General features: G+C 38.7%; 1 protein-coding gene and 1 long non-coding RNA gene across 6 annotated transcripts; both read right to left on the minus strand.

Moving 5' to 3' along the window:
- Positions 1–2,301: 2,301 nt before the first annotated feature.
- Positions 2,302–4,009, minus strand: LOC131631950 (uncharacterized). Of its 4 annotated transcripts, XR_009292880.1 has the most exons (4): positions 3,556–4,009; positions 3,373–3,467; positions 3,050–3,132; positions 2,302–2,557 (listed from the first exon to the last, which is right to left on the minus strand). XR_009292880.1 is itself a non-coding variant. In XM_058902713.1 (2 exons), exons 1-2 carry the CDS (start codon positions 3,959–3,961, stop codon positions 3,454–3,456), a joined length of 420 nt encoding a protein of 139 aa, XP_058758696.1. In that variant the 5' UTR covers positions 3,962–4,009; the 3' UTR covers positions 3,242–3,453. The 4 variants fall into 4 exon arrangements, 1 of the variants encoding a protein (XP_058758696.1); XR_009292879.1 differs by having other exon boundaries at positions 2,302–3,132; XR_009292881.1 differs by having other exon boundaries at positions 2,302–3,200.
- A 16,428-nt stretch (positions 4,010–20,437) lies between these two features.
- LOC131631952 (uncharacterized) lies at positions 20,438–22,130 on the minus strand. Of its 2 annotated transcripts, XR_009292883.1 has the most exons (3): positions 21,692–22,130; positions 21,509–21,603; positions 20,438–21,336 (listed from the first exon to the last, which is right to left on the minus strand). It is a non-coding gene; the product is annotated as an uncharacterized LOC131631952 (long non-coding RNA). The 2 variants fall into 2 exon arrangements; XR_009292882.1 differs by lacking the exon at positions 21,692–22,130 and having other exon boundaries at positions 20,438–21,268; positions 21,509–21,677.
- Between the last annotated feature and the right edge of the window lie 1,452 nt (positions 22,131–23,582).

The following is a 23,582-nucleotide window of genomic DNA, read 5'->3' on the forward strand; positions in this document are numbered from 1 at the left end:
TTTTATCAAAGAATTAGAACTAAACTATATAACAAAACAAATAAATTCTAACAAGAGAACATATCGCGTGTTTTTATGATCTTCTAAAACGAATATAGAAAACAAAATTTAATTCTAACTAGAAAAGAATACATGTTTTTTATTCGTTTTTTAATCATGCAAAAGTCTGACAAATGTAATATTTTTCATGGCGTTTTCTATCTAAAAACTAACAAAAATAAGAGATCACATGTTTTTGTATTATCTTTTTATCAACCAAAAATTAGCAAAACTCAATGATTCTATATTCTATTATCACGTCAAAGTCTAACAAAAATATCATTGTTTTCATACATTTTTATTATCTAAAAGAAATAGGAAACAAACTAGTTAAAACAACTAAATCTAATATGTAAAACTATGCACACAGGGGGATTTAATGCTGAAATCATGGTGCAGAAAGCACTTTGGGCGCTAAGGCCCAATAGCATGTCTTTTTTTGTCACATCTTTTTGTTCAGCACAAGAATGAGGCGTGATTGGGCTTCTATGGAGGTATGAACAACATAAATTCGTAAGGCCCAATGTTATGGTGATCCATCAGATTCTCATGATTCAAAGTTCAATTCAAACCTATATGTCAATCTAATTTTCCATTAATGTCAATCAATTATCAGATTTTTATTCAGATTAATGGTCCATTAAGCTTAATTAATCACAATTAATCAAGGCCTTAGCTCACTTAATTGAAAGGAAAAAACAAAGAGGGATTTAGGGTTACGTGAGTTGTGACTATTCAGCTTGTTCTCTCTTTTGCTTCACGATGAAACGGCGGCGTTAATCCTCTCCGAGCAGCCACCGCCAGTGAACTTCTCCAACTCGGCACCGTGTACATGTTCCGTTTCTGCCTCACGCTTTCCCGTCTTCTTTTCTGAACTAATTTTCCATGTTTGACGCTGCGATGTCGTTGTTGTTTGCAGAGAAGATTGAAGATTCGCGGAAATTGCGGCTTCTTGCAGATTTCATGAACTTGGTTGAAGGTGAACGATGAAGATTATTGGAGTGTTGAAGTTGAAGGTGGAATTTATATGATGAAGAAAGAAGAGTGGTGCTGATTATGGAGATGAAGATCCAAATTGATTATGAGAAGAGGATTTTGTTGAAGTTTCGTTGCAGTTTGTTGATGATGCTAATGAAGGATTGAAAACGATTATGGTGAGTTGATGAAGTTCTTGTTGAAGATTGACGATTGCTGAGAATGGTGATGATTGTCATACCCCAATTTTTGACCTAAGATACCGCCTCATATCATCTGCATATGCATCATTTGCATCTCTAACAAATTGCATAGCTTGTGTTTGCTACTTGTGACTCAGCAGGATTTAATCAGGAAATCACTCATCAGTACAAGTAACAATCAATTAGGGTTTTGTTCTCCCTTCATTTCAAATGAATCATCTTCATCTACAATCAATATTTGGTCCTCAGAGATTCATTTCAACAAGCTCAAAGGCTTTGAATCAACCAGATTAGGGTTTTGACTGAAGACAGCATACTCCTGACTTCTGCTCAGGATTTGACCTAATGACTTGGGACATGACCTCAAGACCCCAAGCGCATCATTTTGACCTAATCTATTGGCTCAAGACATCTCCTACACAAGGATTGATCAACAGTGAAATCTCAGATTATCAGATTAGGATTTTTGAACTATCAGGGACTGAAATCAGGGATCACATTTGGGAAACCCTAAAAATCCCCAGGAAGTCAATCAAAGGTTTCAATCATCTTCAAATAATCCCTATGACAACATCCAATGGAAATTGTATCTCAATTCAAGATCCACAGTCACCATTTGGTCCTCAAAGATTCACTTCAATAAGCTCAAAGGCTTTGAATCGACCAAACTAGGATTCTTCATTCATTCACGTATTCTTTGCAAGATAATTTCGTGTCCATGGAGGTTTTCAAATAAAGTGCGCCATTTCCATTTGTGTAATTCAAGAGTTTTGTTTGAAATCTATTTCAAGATTTTGGCCTATGGATTCGTCGTGGTGAAGAAAATTGTTTCTTATGGATTATTTGGAAGATGATACAAATTTGGAACAATTCATGAAAATTGCAAGAAATATCTTTTAGTCCATTTGTTGAAAGATTATTTCAAGTATGGTTTAAAATCATAAATTCAAGAATTAAAAGTTCATTGGTGCAAGAACATTCTTCACATTACTTCAAGAACTACCATGGATCATTTGAATTTGCCAAAATTCAAAGTTCATTCAAAGAATATCCAATATTCATGGTTCATACAATTTCATTCAAGTTCTAAGAGAAATTCAAACATTACAAGTGGAGTTTCTTTACATGAACAAGTTCCAAATTTCAAATGAGTTACAATAGAGACTTTATCCAAAATTCAAGAATTACAAAATTCCATTCATTTTCAAGAATACAAAGTTTCATTCATACAAAGTTGGAATTACAAGGAAAAGAAAAAGATAAAACTTCAAATGCAATTCTTGAATTCTTCAAGTCTTCATTCTTCAAGATCAAATTTCTTCATGCTTTTCTTCAAGGTCCTCATGCAACATGAAAAAAAGAAACAAAAAGAGGGGTGAAATTAGCAAAAGTCAAAGAAAGCCAAAGAGAGATTTTTATGTCATAAAATTATGCAACTTAGAGATATCATAAAATGACATAAAAATTTACACACATGGCTTATATCATGAAAAATATCTTTGCATAAGAATATTCTTATTCTTATTTTTTATTCTTGCAATGATGAAGAATATATTCTTTTTCTTATCTTGCAATGATTGAAACTTGCCAATCAAGATTACCAATTGCCAAACACTCCCTTAACTTTGCCTATAAATAGGAAGTTCTCTCATTGAAGAAAATCACACCAAAGCTACTATACTACTAGCTTTCTCACTTCTTCCTCTTCTCTTATAGTTTTCATGTTTCTTTGTTAGAAGGAGAAATTCTTCAAATCAAAGAAAACTACTTGAAAAATAAGAGTTTCTAGCTACATAGTTCTTGAAGGGAAGTGAAGAAGAAATTCTTCATACCTTGGTGGAGAGTTCCAACTTGAAGGCCATCTTCAAGTCTCCCTAATATCCAAAGAGGTGGTGATGATCTTCATCAAAGGATCCTACAACAAAAAGCACAAAGTTTGCAGCATCAAAACAGAATCAAGCATGGTTCTCTTCATCATTCAATCTGCAGCAAATCAAAGGATTCAACAGCAAAGTCACAACAGAAACAAGCCACGGTTCAAAATCACATCAACACGACAACAATTCGCAAAGCAAGTGTTCTGACTTGGACAAAAATTCAGCAACAACAAATTTGCAGTAAGTTCATAAACAGAAGCATAAGGATCAAAGCTTACCTCAACATCAAAACCGCAAAAATCTCCTTGCTGTAGGTACGTTGATTCAACTCTTTCTCTAAATATTGTAGTTTGTTGCTGTTAAACTTGGTTCCCTGTTAGAACAAAATCGACAGAACACAGGAAATAGCTTGAGTTATTATACTGTTAAATCAAAGTGAAAACGAAATTAAGAGGTGATACCTGGATTTTTCCTCTGGTTCTCCTCCCATGGCCGAAAATCATTCACTGAGAGGGAGAGTCCTTCACCGTGAGAAACCGAGAGCGTGAGTTGTTGTTGTTTGTTCACGCAAGCAAAATTGAAACAGAAAGAGAGAGATGTCACTGAGTTATCATTAAAAAGAACAAAAAACGGAATTTGGGAAGAAGCATACCTGGATTCTTCGAGCTTCTTCAATGGCCGCCATCGTTCTTGTTGTTCCGAGAGAGAGAGAAACCGTGAGGGAAAGGCCATGAGTTTGAGTGAGAACCGCGAGAAAGATAGTGCTGTTGTGTTATCGTTGTTCAACCGAGAGTGAGGAAGAGAAACCGAGTTGCTGTTCACGTTGGGAGAGAATCGAAGGAAGAGGAACCTTGTCTGTTGTTCCATTTTTCTTGTTTTTCTGCAGAAAACACGTGAGGGAGAGACAAGAAGCGCTGCTGCTTCTTTTGTTGATTAGGGTTTTCAATAGCCCATTCCTTGTTTAGTGAGTTGGGTGGATCCGGGTCACACTGACCCGACCCGGTCCGGCCCAGTTTGCTTTTTATTTTATTTCAGTTCTCTCCAATTGAGCCTACACCTCCAATCTGATTTTAATACCTCCTGGCCCAATCTTCTCTTTTTCTTATTTATATTTTAATTTACTTTTAGTTTCTTTTTATTTTCATAGAAAAAAGACTTAATATTTTATTTTAATATAGGATATAGTTTTATCTTCTAAATCCTTATTAAAAATGACAAAAAATATGTTTTTTAATATTTTCATATGTTCATAAGTATGTTTTTTTATAAATTCTTATTAAAACAACCAAAAAAAATATATTAGATGCATATTTAAGTTTGTGTTTCTAATTATTTTATCTTCTCATGAAAAAACCACAAAAATATCTTCTTTTAGAATTAATTTTTATTTGAATTTGATATTTTCATATTATTTTGTGTAGTTAATCATTTAAATTTTTATTTGATTACTGTTGCACATTTTACTTGAATTTTCTAACTTCATCCAAGACTTCGAGATTATTTCTCTGTTGTCTTTTGGATTTGTCTGTTTTGTTTGGTCTTCCATTTGCTGTAGAATTCCATAAACAATTATTGGATGATCATGGAATGCTGTAAGCTGTGAACTCATCCAACGTTTCCTTTCTACTGGTGTGGATGCCTAACATCTGAAGATCACGGTAACACCTCAAACTCAAAAATCTAATTTTCTCATTCTTCGAGGTAAGCCTAAAACTCAATCAACTGTTTTCACAATAATAATCAATTCACTTTCAAATCATTCAACTCATTTCAAAACGATGTGGGGCCTCTCGAATATTAGAGAGTGTAAGTCCCATTTCTTTTCTTTTTGTACAGTTTGTTTTTTTTCTTTAAACAATAAAACTTCAAAACAAAAATCTTTTCAAAACAATTTTCAAATCATTTTCAAAACAACAAAACTTCAAAGAAACAAAACTTTTCAAATATACCATGGGCCTCCACGTAGGTATAAGTCCCAAGCCCCTTTTGTACATACCCATTCCAGTACATGAAATTAGGTATTTCATTGTACGCCTTTTGTACATATCTCAATCAATCTGTTTTTTTAACTTTGAATAACAAACCAAAAATGAAGGTTTCTTTAAATCTTCCCAAAAATACCATGGGCCTCCATGTAGGTATAAGTCCCAAGCCCCTTGTAAAGACCTGTTTACATAGCTTTTGAATAAACTCAAGTGGGCCTCTCCCCGAGTATGAGTCCCGAGCCCCCGTGTTTACAAATGGATCATGCTTACAGGTATATTTCCTTCATAAACTCCATTATATACACACACTTTGTCATATATGTATAACTGTTCATATCTGTTCATGTACTTGTTCATATTTGTTCGTACTTGTTCATATTTGTGATTGTGTTATATATATGCTTGTTCAACTTAGTACAACACTAGGTTCCCCATAGCCTCCTATTGGGCTTCGTGCAAAGAATCTCCCTAGTTTAGGTTAGGACATAGAGTATGGTTTCCCGGTGAAATCGCTCTAAGAGCTCAAACCAACTATACCATGCCTCCCCTTGGGCTTTGTGCAAACGAGTGACCCTCCCATAGCCTCCTCTTGGGCTTACAATGCAAGGACCCTGGATTGTCCCTCCCATAGCCTCCTCTTGGGCTTACAATGCAAGGACCCTCGGATAGCCTCCTCTTGGGCTTCGTACAAGGACCCACGGGCTTCTTATAAGCATCCCAAATATCCAAAACAAATACCCTAGGAGATTAGACATTTTTCATCTCTATGCTAGGAGTATCTCTTATATATCATCACAAACAATCAATCAATCAAACTTTTTTGCCACAAGGCTGGCTAATCAATCAAATTTCTTTTTGCCACAAGGCTGGCTAATCAATCAAACCGTTTTGCCACCATACTGGCTGATTAATCAAAGTTTTTGTCACAAGGCTGACTTCATTGAAACTTTTGCCACGAGGCTGGCTGATTAATCAAAACTTTTTGTCACAAGGCTGACTTCATTGAAAGTTTTTTGCCACAAGGCTGGTTAAACAAACAAAAACATCTTTATCATTCTAAGCGCCATAAGTGGCATGGCCCCGGGCTTATAATGAAAAGATTTTCAAACAAAAATCAAACAGATGTATGTGATGATATAGATTAGATACATCTAGCATTTAGACGACATTTGTCTATTTTCCTTTGCTTCCACTAGCATAAGTGGGAACTACGATTGCTCTGACTTTCTCAACATCCCTTTGAGAATACGTAGGCACAAGGTCGTATCCTTGGCGAGCAAAACTTCTCTCTCAAACCACTCAAACCTTAGCACCCTTAGACCCCGAGCTACAGATGCTCTGATTCCCTCTAAGGGATATGTATGCAGAGGATCGCGATGATCTTTGCGAGCATAATCAAACAAACACCTTAGGTCCCACCTATTTCACAAGAACCTCTCAATAACATGGAATGAAAAACAAAGCAAAGAAACCTATAGAGTACTATAGATACGTTGGGTGCTAATACCTTCCCTTCGTATAACCAACCCTCTTACCCAAGATCTCTCTCCCCACTTTTAGGTTATTGCAGCTTTTTTCCTTTTCCTCTTTTGGAAACAATAAAAAGTTTGGTCGGTACAAAAGAAAAATCATTTTTTTGAGCACTCGAGCCCAAAGAAGGCATCAGGTGTCTCATCCCACAAAAAGAGGAACAAAACGATTTTTCGCCCGCGACAGAAAAATGGCGACTTCACTGGGGACCATCTTTTTATTGTTTCCAAAGGAAGGGTTAATTCTATTTGCTTTATTTTTCATTTTTTGTTATATGTGTGGTTCTGGTTCTGTTACTTGCGTGGTTCTGTTACAAGTGATACATTATGGACAAATCCTAACCCGGATTAAGTACACATAAGAAATTAGGTGGAGGGTATAGTCATGTGCAGGCGCACGTGAGAATCCTTCCGCTCAGTGGAGGTTCCTTGTTTGTAATATATGTTTAGCGAGTTAATTGCGAAGACATTATTGCTTTCATTGAACTGTAGAAGCTGAGTTGGCTGTAGAACCCCAACCCATCCTGGCCTTATTAGGTTGTGGTGCAGAAACTATTCAGGTGAAGACTTGGATTAGTTGTCATGCGGAGAACCACACTCAGACGAGTTTTTCTTGAGAATATTGCTGGCTCATGAGTTTAATTGTGGAAAGCCGGTAATATCCGAAAGAAAAATGTAGACTCTGACGTATCAGTAGAACATGTTGTACAGGTGATTAACTAGAACTATCCCATGTTTGGTTCTCTGACCTCATGCTCGTGACGCTGGACCTTTGAACCTGTGTGTACCATGTTTGTGTTACCATGTTTGTGTTGCCATGTTTACAGTACCATGTTTGCGTTACCATATTCGCTTTACCATGTTTGAATATGTGGCATCCATGCATTCATACATCCATAAAAAATAAAAAAAAAAATCTTTTTCCATAAAAACATGATTTTTTCCAAACAATTAGAGAATTTTCTTTGCAAACATTATAGGATTAGGTTATGGAGTGGGTAAAAAGGCATACCAAGAAGTACGGTTTCAAAGAGCCTAATGTGGAAAGACTGAAAGAGTTAGCGTCTTTTGTACAAGATCCTTCTGATTTTAGGAAAAGCCATGGAAAGCTTTTGCCTATCTTGAACACTCATGTTGATGAGGGGCTTCTCAAAACTCTGGTTCAGTTTTATGATCCCGTCTACCGGTGTTTTACCTTTCCAGACTATCAGTTGGTACCAACCTTGGAAGAATATGCCAATCTTTTGGGTATTCCTGTGTCTGACAAAATACCTTTCAATGGTTTGGAAGCCATTCCCAAGTCACCAGTCATTGCAACAGGTACCCACTTGAAGAAATCTGAAATAGAGAGTAATTGGACTACCAAAGGAAACCTTCCAGGTTTGCCTTCACAGTTTCTAATAAAGAGAGCCTTTGATTTCATCGAGACTGGTAGCATGATAGCTTTTGAAGCTGTACTAGCCTTGCTCATCTATGGGTTGGTTCTGTTTCCCAATATCGACGACTTTGTTGATATCAATGCCATAAAGGTCTTTTTGAATGGAAATCCCGTTCCGACTCTGCTTGGTGACATGTATTTCTCTGTCCATCATAGGAATCACCAAGGTGGTGGAATTATTGTATGTTGTGCACCTCTTTTATTCAAATGGATTGTTTCACACTTACCTAAGTCTCCCATTTTCACGGAAAACCGAGAAGGTTTACGTTGGTCTCAAAGACTTATGTCTCTTACTAATAATGATATTCAGTGGTATACCTTGGCTCGCTGCGGTACAGAAACCATTGAAAGTTGTGGAGAATTCGCCAACGTACCCCTCATTGGTACACAAGGAGGAATTAACTACAATCCGGTCCTAGCCCGACGACAATTCGGGTATGCAAATTCAACTAAACCCATTGGCCCTACAGTGGAAAGCTACTTCTATCAGGAAGGAAATGATCCTCAAGGGTTGAAAACAAAAATGGTGAAAGCCTGGTACGACATCCGATGGAAAGAAAAAGGTGAGATAAAGAACTGTATCGCTACGAACGCCTATACCTGTTGGGTGAAGAAAAGAGCAAAGGAGTTTCAAATGCCTTATGATTATGAAAAACCCATGTTCCCTGTGGTACCTCAACGACCCAACATTCCCGCTATGGAGGAATACCAAGACACTTTGACCAAGATGAGGATAGAAAAAGACGCTTGGAAAGAAAAGTTTCGAAGAACTGATGTGGAAAATAGAAAGTTGAAGAAACAAGTGAAAGAACATGAAGAAACTCTCTATTATCAGGATGGATGGCTCATGAACAAAGATGAGAAGATCCGTCGGAAAGATGCCGCAATCAGAAGATACATCAAAGAAAGCAAGAAAAATCTTGAAGCCTCGACAAGCAACGCTCCGATGCCTGACAATTGGAAGAATGTTGTTGACAAGCTGAGAGCTGAAAAGGCCGAGTTGAAAGCTTACTATGGGAAAGAAATCATGAAGCTCAAGCTGCATAATGCATTTGGTTCTTCGTCTGATGAAGATGTTTAGGATTTGTTTAGATTTTCATGTATCATTTGCTTCTGTAAGGAGCTATGCTCCAATGTTGTAACATTTCCCATTATTTCAATAAAAGAATTGTTTGTGTTCAAATGTTTGCAAGGAAATAATCTTTAAAATAATTGGAAAAAATCATAAATTTCTTTTTGCATACATCAGTCTGCATATCGAGTCTGTTGTATAGAGTCTTATCTTTTGGATCTTTCTCCAATAGATCGTCAAGCTGTCGCGTCTCAAAGTTTCTCGACCGCGCTCGCAATCAGATCACAGATACAATACTCGTTCGAGTAGAAGAAGAGTAATGGAACACTCTGAACAAGAGAATATTGAGCTCCGTGGTACAGTGACCACCCTTCAGGAAAAGTTGGAAAGTCTCACTACTCTGGTTGACTCCTTGATGGCCGCACAGAATCAGCCTCCGCCACCCAACAGTCAAGCAACAGTGACATCTGAGGTCACTACTCCAGTTTCTACAGTTGCGTTCGGTATTCCATCTTTCTCCATGCCAGAAGGTTGGGGCCCGCCTTTCAGCTTTGGTACAGGTTTCCGCCATAATTTCTCTGGGGTTCAAACAGCTACAACTGAAGCACCTGCTGCACAAGGTTCGGCATTTATTCCGCATTCAGGGGTAACTTTTTCTCAAATCACTATGGCACTTTCTCAACCCACTATGACAGTTCCGACCCCTACGGTTCACACTGTTCCTTATGATGGCAATGAGATTTATCATGATCAAGGAGATAGCACAAATCCGCGTAATCTTGTGGGAGATCTCCAAGAGCAGTTTAACAAGATGCAGTTGGAAGTCAAAGCTATTCGTGGCAAAGATTTGTTTGGAAAGAATGCCCAGGAGCTATGTTTGGTTCCCAGTGTACAAATACCGGCTAAGTTCAAGGTCCCAGACTTTGAGAAGTACAAAGGTAGTTCTTGTCCACAAAGTCATCTCGTGATGTATGCCAGAAAAATGTCTACTTATGCAGATAATCATCAGTTGCTTATCCATTACTTCCAAGACAGTTTAACTGGTGCCGCACTGAAGTGGTACACAGGCTTGGATAGCACTAATATTCGAACATTCAATGACCTAGGTGAGGCCTTTGTCCGACAATACAAGTATAACTCGGATATGGCTCCAGACAGAGATCAGCTTCGATCCATGGCTCAGAAAGATCATGAAGCTTTCAAAGAATATGCCCAACGATGGAGAGAAACTGCTGCTCAGATTAATCCACCGTTAAAAGAGAAAGAGATGACAAAGATCTTCTTGAATACTCTCAGTCCGTTTTATTATGAACGCATGATTGCTAGTGCTCCAAGTGATTTCACCGAAATGGTAAACATGGGGATGCGTCTAGAAGAAGGAGTCCGAACCGGACGTCTGACTAAAGAAGGTGGATCTTCAAGCGGAACCAAAAAGTTCGGAAGTGGTTTCCAAAAGAAGAAGGAACAAAGTGTTGACATGGTGTCCCAAGGAAAGTCAAGAGGGAACGTCAATCGTCGACGACAGGTTGCTGCTATCACACCAGTCGTTAACACAACACCAAATCCGGGATTTACTCCGCAGTTTCAACAACAACAGCCTCAACAACAGGCTCAGCAGTTCAACAATAATCAGAGTCGTGTGCAAAGAGCTCCACAGTTCGATCCGATTCCAATGACCTACACAGAGTTGTACCCTGCTTTGATTGAAAAAGGTCTCGTTCAAACTAGAGCACCACCACCAGTACCCGAGAAACTCCCATGGTGGTACAAAGCTGAGGTCTCATGCCCTTATCATCAAGGAGCACCTGGCCATGATCTTGAGCATTGCATAGCTTTGAAATATGAAGTTCAGAGGTTGGTTAGATCTAATCTCCTCTCATTCAGAAATTTGAATCCAAATGTGCAAGCAAATCCGCTGCCCAATCATGGAGGGCATGTTATAAACATGGTGTACGGATGTCCTGGTCCATACCGAGTCTATAATATCAATTTCTCAAGAGCCGATTTGGTACAAATGCACGCCACTCTCTGTCGAGGGCAGAATTTTCGCCAGCATCAATATGGTTCCTGTAGCATATGTTGTGTAGATCCTCACGGATGTTCAATTGTGAGAAGAGATCTCCAAGTTTTGCTAGACAATGGTACTATTCAGATCTACAGAAATAGGGATGAAAATGAAGTTAACATGATAGGATGTTATCCGCATGAGCTTTTAGTCTCAGATATCAACTCGGAAATGCCTAAAGTTAACGTCATCATTCCTCATTTCAATATGCCCGAGCGCATAGAAGTTACCTACAACAAGCCAAGGGTTCCTGTTACTCCTTTGATCATCTGTCTACCTGGACCTGTTCCTTATGACTCTGACAAGGCGGTTCCATACAACTACAATGCAACAATGATAAAGAATGGACAAGAAGTTCCTTTACCAACTCTCTCATCTGTCGTAAACATCGCTGATGTGAGTCGAGTAACAAGAAGTGGACGTGTGTATACTCCACTACCTCCAAAGCAGCCTGTTGTTCCTGCAACCGGACAAAATCCTATCAATACACCAGTAGGGAATCCTGTGGAAACTCCTGTCAGTAATACAAACACTGATGTTGGTCAATCCAGTGGAACCAATGTCAATCCTGATTTTGATGAAATTTTGAAGCTTATCAAAAGAAGTGAATATAAAATTGTGGATCAGCTTATGCAGACTCCTTCAAAGATCTCAATACTTTCATTACTTTTAAACTCTGAAGCCCACAGGGAAGCCCTGATGAGAGTATTAGATCAAGCTTTTGTGGATCATCATGTGACTGTTGATCACTTTGATGGGATAATAGCTAACATAACAGCTTGCAACAATTTAAGCTTCTGTGATGAAGAACTCCCCGAGGAGGGTAAAAATCACAATCTTGCTTTGCACATTTCTATGAACTGTCAGTTAGACTCTTTGTCCAATGTGTTGGTAGACACCGGATCTTCCTTGAATGTGATGCCAAAGACGACTCTTGCTCGCTTGTCTTACCAAGGAATGCCTATGAAGTTCAGTGGTGTAGTTGTCAAAGCATTTGATGGATCGCGAAAATCTGTTATCGGCGAAGTCAACCTTCCCATGACAATTGGTCCACATACATTTCAAATCACCTTCCAGGTCATGGACATTCAAGCTGCTTATAGCTGTCTGTTAGGACGAACATGGATCCATGAAGCAGGGGCAGTGACTTCTACGCTCCATCAAAAGTTAAAATTTGTAACAAATGGAAAATTGGTAACGATAAGTGGAGAACAAGCCTTGATGGTGAGCCATTTGTCCAATTTCTCTTGCATAAGTGCCGATGATGTGGAAGGAACTCAGTTCCAAGGTCTCTCTTTAGAAGACGAATCTTCCAAAAAGAAAGCATCAATCTCTTCTTACAAAGAGGCAGTAAAAGTAGTGAAAGATGGAACTACCACTGGCTGGGGGCAAGTTGTGATCCCGACCAAGAATGAAACTAGAGCAGGTCTCGGATGTTCACCAACATTCTCAAACTGCACCAAGAAGGATGAAACCCTTCGTCCGATCAAAGAAACATTCATTAGTGGAGGATTCCTTAACCCAATTCCTCAAGAGGTTAATGTCCTTATCAAAGAATGCATCGAAGAAGATCTACCTGATCCTGAAGAAGAATGGAAATGTTATCTCAATGACTCGGGATACATATCTCAGGAAGAACCATATCCTCCTTCAGAGAAAATAAGTGCTAAAGAAATTCCGCCTATTCCTGCAGAGGTTTGGGACACCTTGGGGCAACCAAGTGGTAAATTTGATTATATGGTGAAATACACTGCACCTGAAAGTTCAAAGATTGCGATTGAAGATATCCAACCAACTGGATGGGGAGATCCCTTTGGATATAACAGTCAACCAAAAGAGGCTTATCAGCCCTGTCAATTTTCTCAGCAGCCTGAAATTACTGAAGATTTCAGCTTCAACGCACCTGCCAAGGTTTATAATCCTGAAGGTGGTTATTATCACATAAATGCCATTTTTGAAGATGAGGGGGAAGATGGTCCCGCAGTTGACTCGGAAAGTGTCGCTGATAATGAGTCTCTTCATCCTGAAGACTGGGAAATACATCCTGAAAATTCTGAGGATTGTGACTCATCGTATGCTCTTCAAGAAGTAGAAGAAGACCGTTTCAACTCTACAAAGAACAAGGTTGACAAACCAGGACCTTCAAATCCTGCTCGACCAGCGGTCAATGTCAATACTGAAGACAATTCTGGGGATAATTTTCCTGAATACATAATACACAGAGGAGTTCGTTGCTACTGGAAGGCTGTCGACGTTCCGAATGTTGTTCGCCGCTCAAAGTAATCACCTCGCTGTTATTTTGACCTCCTGCCTTGCCCAAAGCAGAGAGATGTTTTATAGGGCTTTGCTTTTAAATGTTCCGCCCAAATAACTTTGTGTATAGGGCTTTGTTTTAAAAGTTTCCCTCTTTGTCCTGCCCAAGACAAATGAGTTTGTGTTTAGGGCTTTGTTTCAAAAATGAATCATAAATAAAGTGTCATTTTGAATTCCCTACATTATATGTTTTATTTTTGCTTTTTTCTGGAAATGGTAATCCTAAAAAACCCAAATAAAAAAAAAACTTTTTCAAAAAAAAATCTGCATACACTCTTGCATTCATAAATTTTCTGAAATAAATATAAATCACATGTGCAGATTTACTATTGATAAACCCATTGAATGCAATAACCCTATGCCCTCTCCCAACTTTGAGTTTCCTGTGTTCAAAGCTGAAGAAGAGGAAGAAGAGGAGATCCCGGACGAGATATCTCGATTACTTAAGCACGAGGAAAGAGCCATTCTGCCTCACAGAGCGCCTTTAGAAAAGATCAACTTGGGTTCTGAAGAAGACAAAAAAGAAGTGACCATTGGATCGCTGCTTGATAATGATATCAAGAGTAAGTTGACAGACCTTCTCAAAGAATATGTTGACGTGTTTGCCTGGTCCTACCAAGACATGCCTGGGTTGGATACCAATATTGTTCAGCATTACTTGCCATTGAAGCCAGAATGTCCGCCAGTTAAGCAGAAATTACGAAGGACTCACCCTGATATGGCTAACAAGATCAAAGTGGAAGTTCAAAAACAGCTCGACGCAGGTTTTCTTGTCACCTCGGAGTATCCTCAATGGTTGGCCAACATAGTGCCAGTTCCGAAGAAAGATGGCAAAGTCCGAATGTGTGTTGACTACCGTGACTTGAACAAGGCCACTCCAAAAGATGACTTTCCATTACCGCATATCGACATGCTGTTTGATAACACCGCTAAGTTCAACGTCTTTTCCTTCATGGACGGGTTCTCCGGTTATAATCATATCAAGATGGCTCCTGAAGACATGGAGAAGACATCTTTCATCACCCCATGGGGTACTTTTTGCTACAAAGTGATGCCGTTTGGATTAAAGAATGCCGGCGCAACTTACCAAAGGGCAATGACTACTCTCTTTCATGACATGATGCATAAAGAAATTGAAGTTTATGTGGACGACATGATAGCCAAGTCCAGCACAGAAGAAGAACATATTGAATACCTTTTGAAGTTGTTTCAACGACTAAGGAAATATCAGCTTCGCTTGAATCCTAACAAATGTACTTTTGGGGTTAGATCTGGAAAACTCTTGGGTTTCATTGTCAGCCAAAGAGGTATTGAAGTAGATCCCGACAAAGTCAGAGCTATTCAAGAGATGCCTGCACCAAAAACTGAAAAGCAAGTAAGAGGATTTCTCGGACGATTGAACTATATCTCCAGATTTATCTCTCAGATGACTGCTACTTGTGGGCCAATTTTCAAGCTTCTCCGCAAAGATCAAGGGGTTGTATGGACTGAAGATTGCCAGAAAGCGTTCGACAGTATCAAAGAGTACCTGTTAGAACCACCGATATTGATTCCTCCGGTTGAAGGGAGACCATTAATCATGTACCTTACTGTGTTGGAAGAATCCATGGGTTGTATGCTTGGACAGCAAGATGAAACCGGTAAGAAGGAGCATGCCATCTATTACTTGAGTAAGAAATTCACAGACTGTGAGTCTCGTTACTCCATGCTCGAAAAAACATGTTGTGCTTTGGCTTGGGCTTCAAAACGTCTCCGCCAATACATGATCAACAATACTACTTGGTTAATCTCCAAAATGGATCCGATCAAGTATGTCTTTGAAAAGCCTGCCTTAACAGGAAGGATTGCCCGATGGCAAATGCTGTTATCCGAATATGACATTGAGTACCGTGCTCAAAAAGCGGTCAAAGGAAGCATTCTCGCCGATCACTTGGCGCATCAACCAATTAATGAATATCAATCTCTCAAGTTTGACTTTCCTGATGAAGATGTCTTGTACTTGAAAATGAAAGATTGTGACGAACCGTTACCAGAAGAAGGTCCTGAGCCCGGATCAAGATGGGGCCTAATTTTTGATGGAGCAGTAAACGCTTTTGGCAATGGAATTGGGGCAATCATCATCACTCCCAAGGGTACTCATATCCCGTTCTCTGCCAGATTGCTATTTGATTGTACCAACAACATCGCAGAATATGAAGCTTGTATCATGGGTCTCGAAGAAGCAATTGACTTAAGGATCAAGATCCTCGACATATATGGAGATTCAGCCCTCGTGATCAACCAAATCAAAGACAAATGGGAAACTTACCACCCTGGCTTGATCCCCTACAGAGATTATGCAAGACGTCTGTTGACTTTCTTCAACAAGGTGGAATTGCATCATATACCTCGAGATCAGAATCGAATGGCAGATGCCTTGGCTACTCTATCTTCCATGTTCAAAGTCAATCATTGGAATGATATTCCTACAGTCAGAATTACGCGCCTTGAAAGGCCTGCCTATATATTTGCAACTGAAGCAGTCATCGATGATAAACCGTGGTTCCACGACATCAAACGCTTCCTTCAAACTCAAGAGTACCCGCTTGGAGCATCAAACAAAGATAAGAAAACTCTAAGGAGACTTTCTGGCAGTTTCTTCCTGAACGGAGATGTGCTATACAAAAGAAACTTCGACATGGTTTTGCTCAGATGCGTGGACAGACACGAAGCAGACATGTTAATGCATGAAGTGCATGAAGGGTCCTTTGGAACTCATTCAAATGGGCATGCAATGTCCAAAAAGATCTTAAGAGCAGGATACTATTGGTTGACAATGGAATCTGACTGTTATAAACACGTGAAGAGATGTCACAAGTGCCAGATCTACGCAGATAAGATCCATGTGCCACCGACTCTACTCAACGTTGTCTCATCTCCGTGGCCTTTTTCCATGTGGGGTATTGACATGATTGGAATGATCGAGCCGAAAGCTTCAAACGGTCATCGTTTCATCTTGGTAGCAATTGATTACTTCACCAAATGGGTCGAAGCAGCATCTTATGCCAATGTTACAAGACAAGTGGTTGTGAGGTTCATCAAGAATAACATCATTTGCCGATATGGTGTTCCCAGCAAGATCATTACTGACAATGGTTCGAACTTGAATAACAAAATGATGAAAGAATTATGTGAGGAATTCAAGATTGAGCATCATAACTCTTCTCCTTACAGACCAAAAATGAACGGTGCCGTTGAAGCCGCCAACAAGAACATTAAGAAGATCGTCCAGAAAATGGTCGTCACTTACAAAGACTGGCACGAAATGCTGCCATTTGCTTTACATGGATACCGTACTTCAGTGCGTACTTCAACAGGGGCAACTCCCTTTTCTCTAGTATACGGCATGGAAGCTGTGCTCCCTGTAGAAGTTGAAATCCCATCAATGAGAGTCCTCATGGAGACTAAGTTATCAGAGGCTGAATGGTGTCAAAGCAGATACGATCAGTTGAATTCAATCGAAGAGAAACGTATGACTGCTCTATGCCATGGACAGTTATACCAAGCAAGGATGAAACAAGCTTTCAACAAAAAGGTTCGACCTCGTGAATTTCAAGAAGGCGACCTCGTGCTTAAAAAGATCTTGTCTTTTCAACCAGATTCTAGGGGCAAATGGTCTCCTAATTACGAAGGCCCGTATGTTGTCAAAAGAACATTTTCTGGCGGCGCCATGACTCTTACAACCATGGATGGTGATGAACTCCCACATCCTGTGAATGCTGATGCAGTCAAGAAATACTTTGTCTAAAAAAATTACAAAAGAACAGCTCGGTAAGTTGAAAACCCGCAAAGGGCGACTTAGGCAAAAATGAGCGTCTCGGTGGACTGAAAACCCGAAAGGGCGGTCCAGGCAAAAATTAGAGACAATAAACAGAAAAATTCATCCTGGTAGATTGAAAACCTGAAAGGGCAATCTAGGCAAAAATTAGGGATTAATGACAAAGTAACTGTATCAGTCCGTACTTCGTCACCTGAGGAGTCTTTTTCATCAAAGGATCTTCAATCAAATTATCGCCAATCTGAAGCGACAAGCACGGTTGGAACTCAAAGTTGTTAAGGGGAATAGTGGTTATTGCTTTCAATGTAGCCTTTTCCGCATAATTACCATTTCCAACTTTTGTAAATACTCTATGGAATCACGCCTTTAGCTGATTACCATCCTATTAAATAAATTTGAGCCTTGTGCCCATTTGTTTGCAATCTCTAATTTCTTTTAGCTTGCAAAATGACGCTTTAATTATGTTATTCACTTTTGAAACAAAAAAGAAAAAATAAGTTTTAAATGAATTTACTTCACTTTTCTTTTTTAAAATAAAAGCGAAATTTTCCTTTGAGTTGTGAACAACGGAAGGAACATCAGCAGTCGTCTCCATAGGATGAACAAAAGGATTCTCCCTGAAAAAATTATTGAGACAACGGTATTCTTGTCCCAGAAAAGAATTCTTAAAGCAAGTATCCCTCGAGGTAAAGAAGCTCTTCTATCCCCAGTGAAGAAGGTCTTTTATCCCCAGTAACGAAGATTTTCTATCTCCAGTGAAAAGGTTCTTCCATCTCAATAAGAAAAGATGCTCATCTTCCCCAGAGAAGTTTAAAGCACGCAACACCATTCATCACCTGTGTTATCTACACCGTGATTGAAGAACATTTGCCAAGTATCTGGTTGTATTGCGATGACAGTCCTTCTCCAGTATACACTTCATTATCTGTCAGTATTGTTAGCATGCATGCGACATTCATGACATTCATCATTCATACATATTTGCATCATTTATGCATTCTTGCATTTTTCAATGTCTGCCTAAAATCACTTGTCCAGGATATACCTATCCCAAAAAAAAAAGAAAAGAAAAAAAAGAAGAAAATAAACAGGTACGGGCGTGTCATCTCTCCAGTAGATTGTCACCCATAAGCAAAAGGAACATGTTCTTTCTCCAGTTCCCCACTGAGATCATTCCTCGTGGAAGAAGGTTGCTTTAGTTTCTCCTCTCAAAACAAAGGAGAAAATCCCCATTCGAGTTCATTCCTCATGGGTACAAAGTCTTGTTTGACTGTTTCTTTCCAATTCATTCTTGGTTAGAACCCTGTCTTTACCAAAAATTCAAATTCCGATTCCTCAAACAGAATTGTGAAAAACAGACAATGAGCAATAGCCTCATCATCTGAGCAGCTTATGTCTCTTCCAAAAGATTTTTCCTCTCAAGGAAATCAATCATGAAGACCATTTGACAATCAGGGCCTTATTACTGTTCACAAGGCTGAATAACCAGTAATTTCCCTAGCAAAGTCTCCAGAATCATTTTATCACTCGGCTGATAATTGATCATGTCTTCAGAACCACTATCACGAGGCTGGTATTCGGAAACCTTTTTGTTCTGGTTATATTATTAAACATGTCTATCGCAAGGCTGATAGTCGGTAATATTAACCGAACCTTTGAAACTCTTTTTACCTTGTCAAGTCTATCACCATGCTGATAGTCGGTAATATAGTTTCATACCTTTCACCTTCGCATTATTAACAAGTCTATCCCTGTGCAGATAGTCGGTAATGTCGATAGATAAGCTTTTCTTACAAAGCTATCATTCCCCGGTGAAGCATACACTTGCTTTCCCGAAAAGACAAAACGGATTCTCTTCCTAAAACGGATTGAGACATCCTTCCCAATCTCTTTTCCCCAGTGGAGTCAGTTCTTGATATTCCCTCGGTAAAGACATCCTTGCATCATTCGCAATTTTGGTATCTTAGGTCCAAAATTCGCGTCTTCTGATATTTAAGTCTCTTCTACCCTATCAAAACGAAGATTTTCAATCTTCATGTCTCAGGTTGAAGAAACTTAAATAGGGGCATCTGTCATACCCCAATTTCTGACCTAAGATACCGCCTCATATCATCTGCATATGCATCATTTGCATCTCTAACAAATTGCATAGCTTGTGTTTGCTACTTGTGACTCAGCAGGATTTAATCAGGAAATCACTCATCAGTACAAGTAACAATCAATTAGGGTTTTGTTCTCCCTTCATTTCAAATGAATCATCTTCATCTACAATAAATATTTGGTCCTCAGAGATTCATTTCAACAAGCTCAAAGGCTTTGAATCAACCAGATTAGGGTTTTGACTGAAGACAGCATACTCCTGACTTCTGCTCAGGATTTGACCTAATGACTTGGGACATGACCTCAAGACCCCAAGCGCATCATTTTGACCTAATCTATTGGCTCAAGACATCTCCTACACAAGGATTGATCAACAGTGAAATCTCAGATCATCAGATTAGGATTTTTGAACTATCAGGGACTGAAATCAGGGATCACATTTGGGAAACCCTAAAAATCCCCAGGAAGTCAATCAAAGGTTTCAATCATCTTCAAATAATCCCTATGACAACATCCAATGGAAATTGTATCTCAATTCAAGATCCACAGTCACCATTTGGTCCTCAAAGATTCACTTCAATAAGCTCAAAGGCTTTGAATCGACCAAACTAGGATTCTTCATTCATTCACGTATTCTTTGCAAGATAATTTCGTGTCCATGGTGGTTTTCAAATAAAGTGCGCCATTTCCATTTGTGTAATTCAAGAGTTTTGTTTGAAATCTATTTCAAGATTTTGGCCTATGGATTCGTCGTGGTGAAGAAAATTGTTTCTTATGGATTATTTGGAAGATGATACAAATTTGGAACAATTCATGAAAATTGCAAGAAATATCTTTTAGTCCATTTGTTGAAAGATTATTTCAAGTATGGTTTAAAACCATAAATTCAAGAATTAAAAGTTCATTGGTGCAAGAACATTCTTCACATTACTTCAAGAACTACCATGGATCATTTGAATTTGCCAAAATTCAAAGTTCATTCAAAGAATATCCAATATTCATGGTTCATACAATTTCATTCAAGTTCTAAGAGAAATTCAAACATTACAAGTGGAGTTTCTTTACATGAACAAGTTCCAAATTTCAAATGAGTTACAATAGAGACTTTATCCAAAATTCAAGAATTACAAAATTCCATTCATTTTCAAGAATACAAAGTTTCATTCATACAAAGTTGGAATTACAAGGAAAAGAAAAAGATAAAACTTCAAATGCAATTCTTGAATTCTTCAAGTCTTCATTCTTCAAGATCAAATTTCTTCATGCTTTTCTTCAAGGTCCTCATGCAACATGAAAAAAAGAAACAAAAAGAGGGGTGAAATTAGCAAAAGTCAAAGAAAGCCAAAGAGAGATTTTTATGTCATAAAATTATGCAACTTAGAGATATCATAAAATGACATAAAAATTTACACACATGGCTTATATCATGAAAAATATCTTTGCATAAGAATATTCTTATTCTTATTTTTTATTCTTGCAATGATGAAGAATATATTCTTTTTCTTATCTTGCAATGATTGAAACTTGCCAATCAAGATTACCAATTGCCAAACACTCCCTTAACTTTGCCTATAAATAGGAAGTTCTCTCATTGAAGAAAATCACACCAAAGCTACTATACTACTAGCTTTCTCACTTCTTCCTCTTCTCTTATAGTTTTCATGTTTCTTTGTTAGAAGGAGAAATTCTTCAAATCAAAGAAAACTACTTGAAAAATAAGAGTTTCTAGCTACATAGTTCTTGAAGGGAAGTGAAGAAGAAATTCTTCATACCTTGGTGGAGAGTTCCAACTTGAAGGCCATCTTAAAGTCTCCCTAATATCCAAAGAGGTGGTGATGATCTTCATCAAAGGATCCTACAACAAAAAGCACAAAGTTTGCAGCATCAAAACAGAATCAAGCATGGTTCTCTTCATCATTCAATCTGCAGCAAATCAAAGGATTCAACAGCAAAGTCACAACAGAAACAAGCCACGGTTCAAAATCACATCAACACGACAACAATTCGCAAAGCAAGTGTTCTGACTTGGACAAAAATTCAGCAACAACAAATTTGCAGTAAGTTCATAAACAGAAGCATAAGGATCAAAGCTTACCTCAACATCAAAACCGCAAAAATCTCCTTGCTGTAGGTACGTTGATTCAACTCTTTCTCTAAATATTGTAGTTTGTTGCTGTTAAACTTGGTTCCCTGTTAGAACAAAATCGACAGAACACAGGAAATAGCTTGAGTTATTATACTGTTAAATCAAAGTGAAAACGAAATTAAGAGGTGATACCTGGATTTTTCCTCTAGTTCTCCTCCCATGGCCGAAAATCATTCACTGAGAGGGAGAGTCCTTCACCGTGAGAAACCGAGAGCGTGAGTTGTTGTTGTTTGTTCACGCAAGCAAAACTGAAACAGAAAGAGAGAGATGTCACTGAGTTATCATTAAAAAGAACAAAAAACGGAATTTGGGAAGAAGCATACCTGGATTCTTCGAGCTTCTTCAATGGCCGCCATCGTTCTTGTTGTTCCGAGAGAGAGAGAGAAACCGCGAGGGAAAGGCCATGAGTTTGAGTGAGAACCGCGAGAAAGATAGTGCTGTTGTGTTATCGTTGTTCAACCGAGAGTGAGGAAGAGAAACCGAGTTGCTGTTCACGTTGGGAGAGAATCGAAGGAAGAGGAACCTTGTCTGTTGTTCCATTTTTCTTGTTTTTCTGCAGAAAACACGTGAGGGAGAGACAAGAAGCGCTGCTGCTTCTTTTGTTGATTAGGGTTTTCAATAGCCCATTCCTTGTTTAGTGAGTTGGGTGGATCCGGGTCACACTGACCCGACCCGGTCCGGCCTGTTAGAACAAGATTTGTTCTGATCAATTATCTTAGTTTTGATGATAACAATAATATGAATTTTGCTTAAGATAATATGGTACTCTAATCCAATGCAATTTCCTTTTCAGGGAATATATAAAGAGTACGCATAATTCAGCGCTCAGAAGCTTTGTCTCAAATGGTTCAGCATGCAACATCAGAACATGGTCTGGCAAGACATCAGAAGATGGTCGAAGCAGAATCAGAACATGGGTCTATGGAAGCATCAGAAGAACAAGAGAACAGAAGCACTGAAGTTCTGATGGTATCACGCTCAGAAGCACTTCAAGGTCAGAAGATTAGAAGATGCTTTGCACCAAGCTGTTTGACTCTGATGATATTCAAACGTTGTATTCATAAACATCAGATCAGAAGAAAGTACAAGTGGCAAGCTACGCTGACTGACAAAAGGAACGTTAAAAGCTATTAAAGGCTACGTCAGTAGACACAGCGTGAACAAGGCTCGAGGTAGTTGACAAAAGCGTATAACATTAAATGCGATGCTGTACGGAACACGCAAAGCATTAAATGCACTCAACGGTCATCTTCTCCAACGCCTATAAATATGAAGTTCTGATGAGAAGCAAGGTTAACGATTCTGCACCAAAACAACTCATATTAAACTTGCTGAAACGCTGTTCAAACTCAAAGCTCAGAATCTTCATCTTCATCAAAGCTCACTACATTGCTGTTGTAATATATTAGTGAGATTAAGCTTAAACGTTAAGAGAAATATCACAGTTTGTGATTATAGCTTTTAAGAAGCATTTGTAATACTCTTAGAATTGATTACATTAAGTTGTAAGGAACTAGAGTGATCGTGTGGATCAGAATACTCTAGGAAGTCTTAGAGGTTATCTAAGCAGGTTGTAACTAGAGTGATCGTGTGGATCAGTATACTCTAGAAAAGTCTTAGAGGGTATCTAAGCAGTTGTTCCTGGAGTGATCAGTGTGTGATCAGAAGACTCTGGAAGACTTAGTTGCTGACTAAGTGGAGAACCATTGTAATCCGTGCGATTAGTGGATTAAATCCTCAGTTGAGGTAAATCATCTCTGCGGGGGTGGACTGGAGTAGTTTAGTTAACAACGAACCAGGATAAAAATAATTGTGCAATTTATTTTTATCTGTCAAGTTTTTAAAGCTACACTTATTCAAACCCCCCCCCCTTTCTAAGTGTTTTTCTATCCTTCAATTGGCATCAGAGCGCCGGTTCTAAGGTGCAAGCACTTAACCGTGTTTAGAAAAGATTCAGGAAGAGAAAAACGCTTCAGTAAAAGATGGTTGATGAAAGTGAAAAGTCTACACCTGCATCTACATC

The sequence above is a fragment of the Vicia villosa genome, unplaced genomic scaffold, assembly GCF_029867415.1.
Source record: "Vicia villosa cultivar HV-30 ecotype Madison, WI unplaced genomic scaffold, Vvil1.0 ctg.000888F_1_1, whole genome shotgun sequence".
In the NCBI taxonomy this organism is placed as follows: domain Eukaryota; kingdom Viridiplantae; phylum Streptophyta; class Magnoliopsida; order Fabales; family Fabaceae; genus Vicia; species Vicia villosa.

What these genes read in the sequence shown, in the direction of transcription:
- LOC131631950 (XM_058902713.1), bottom strand. Translation starts at nt 3,961, where the DNA reads ATGGAACAACAGACAAGGTTCCTCTTCCTTCGATTCTCTCCCAACGTG.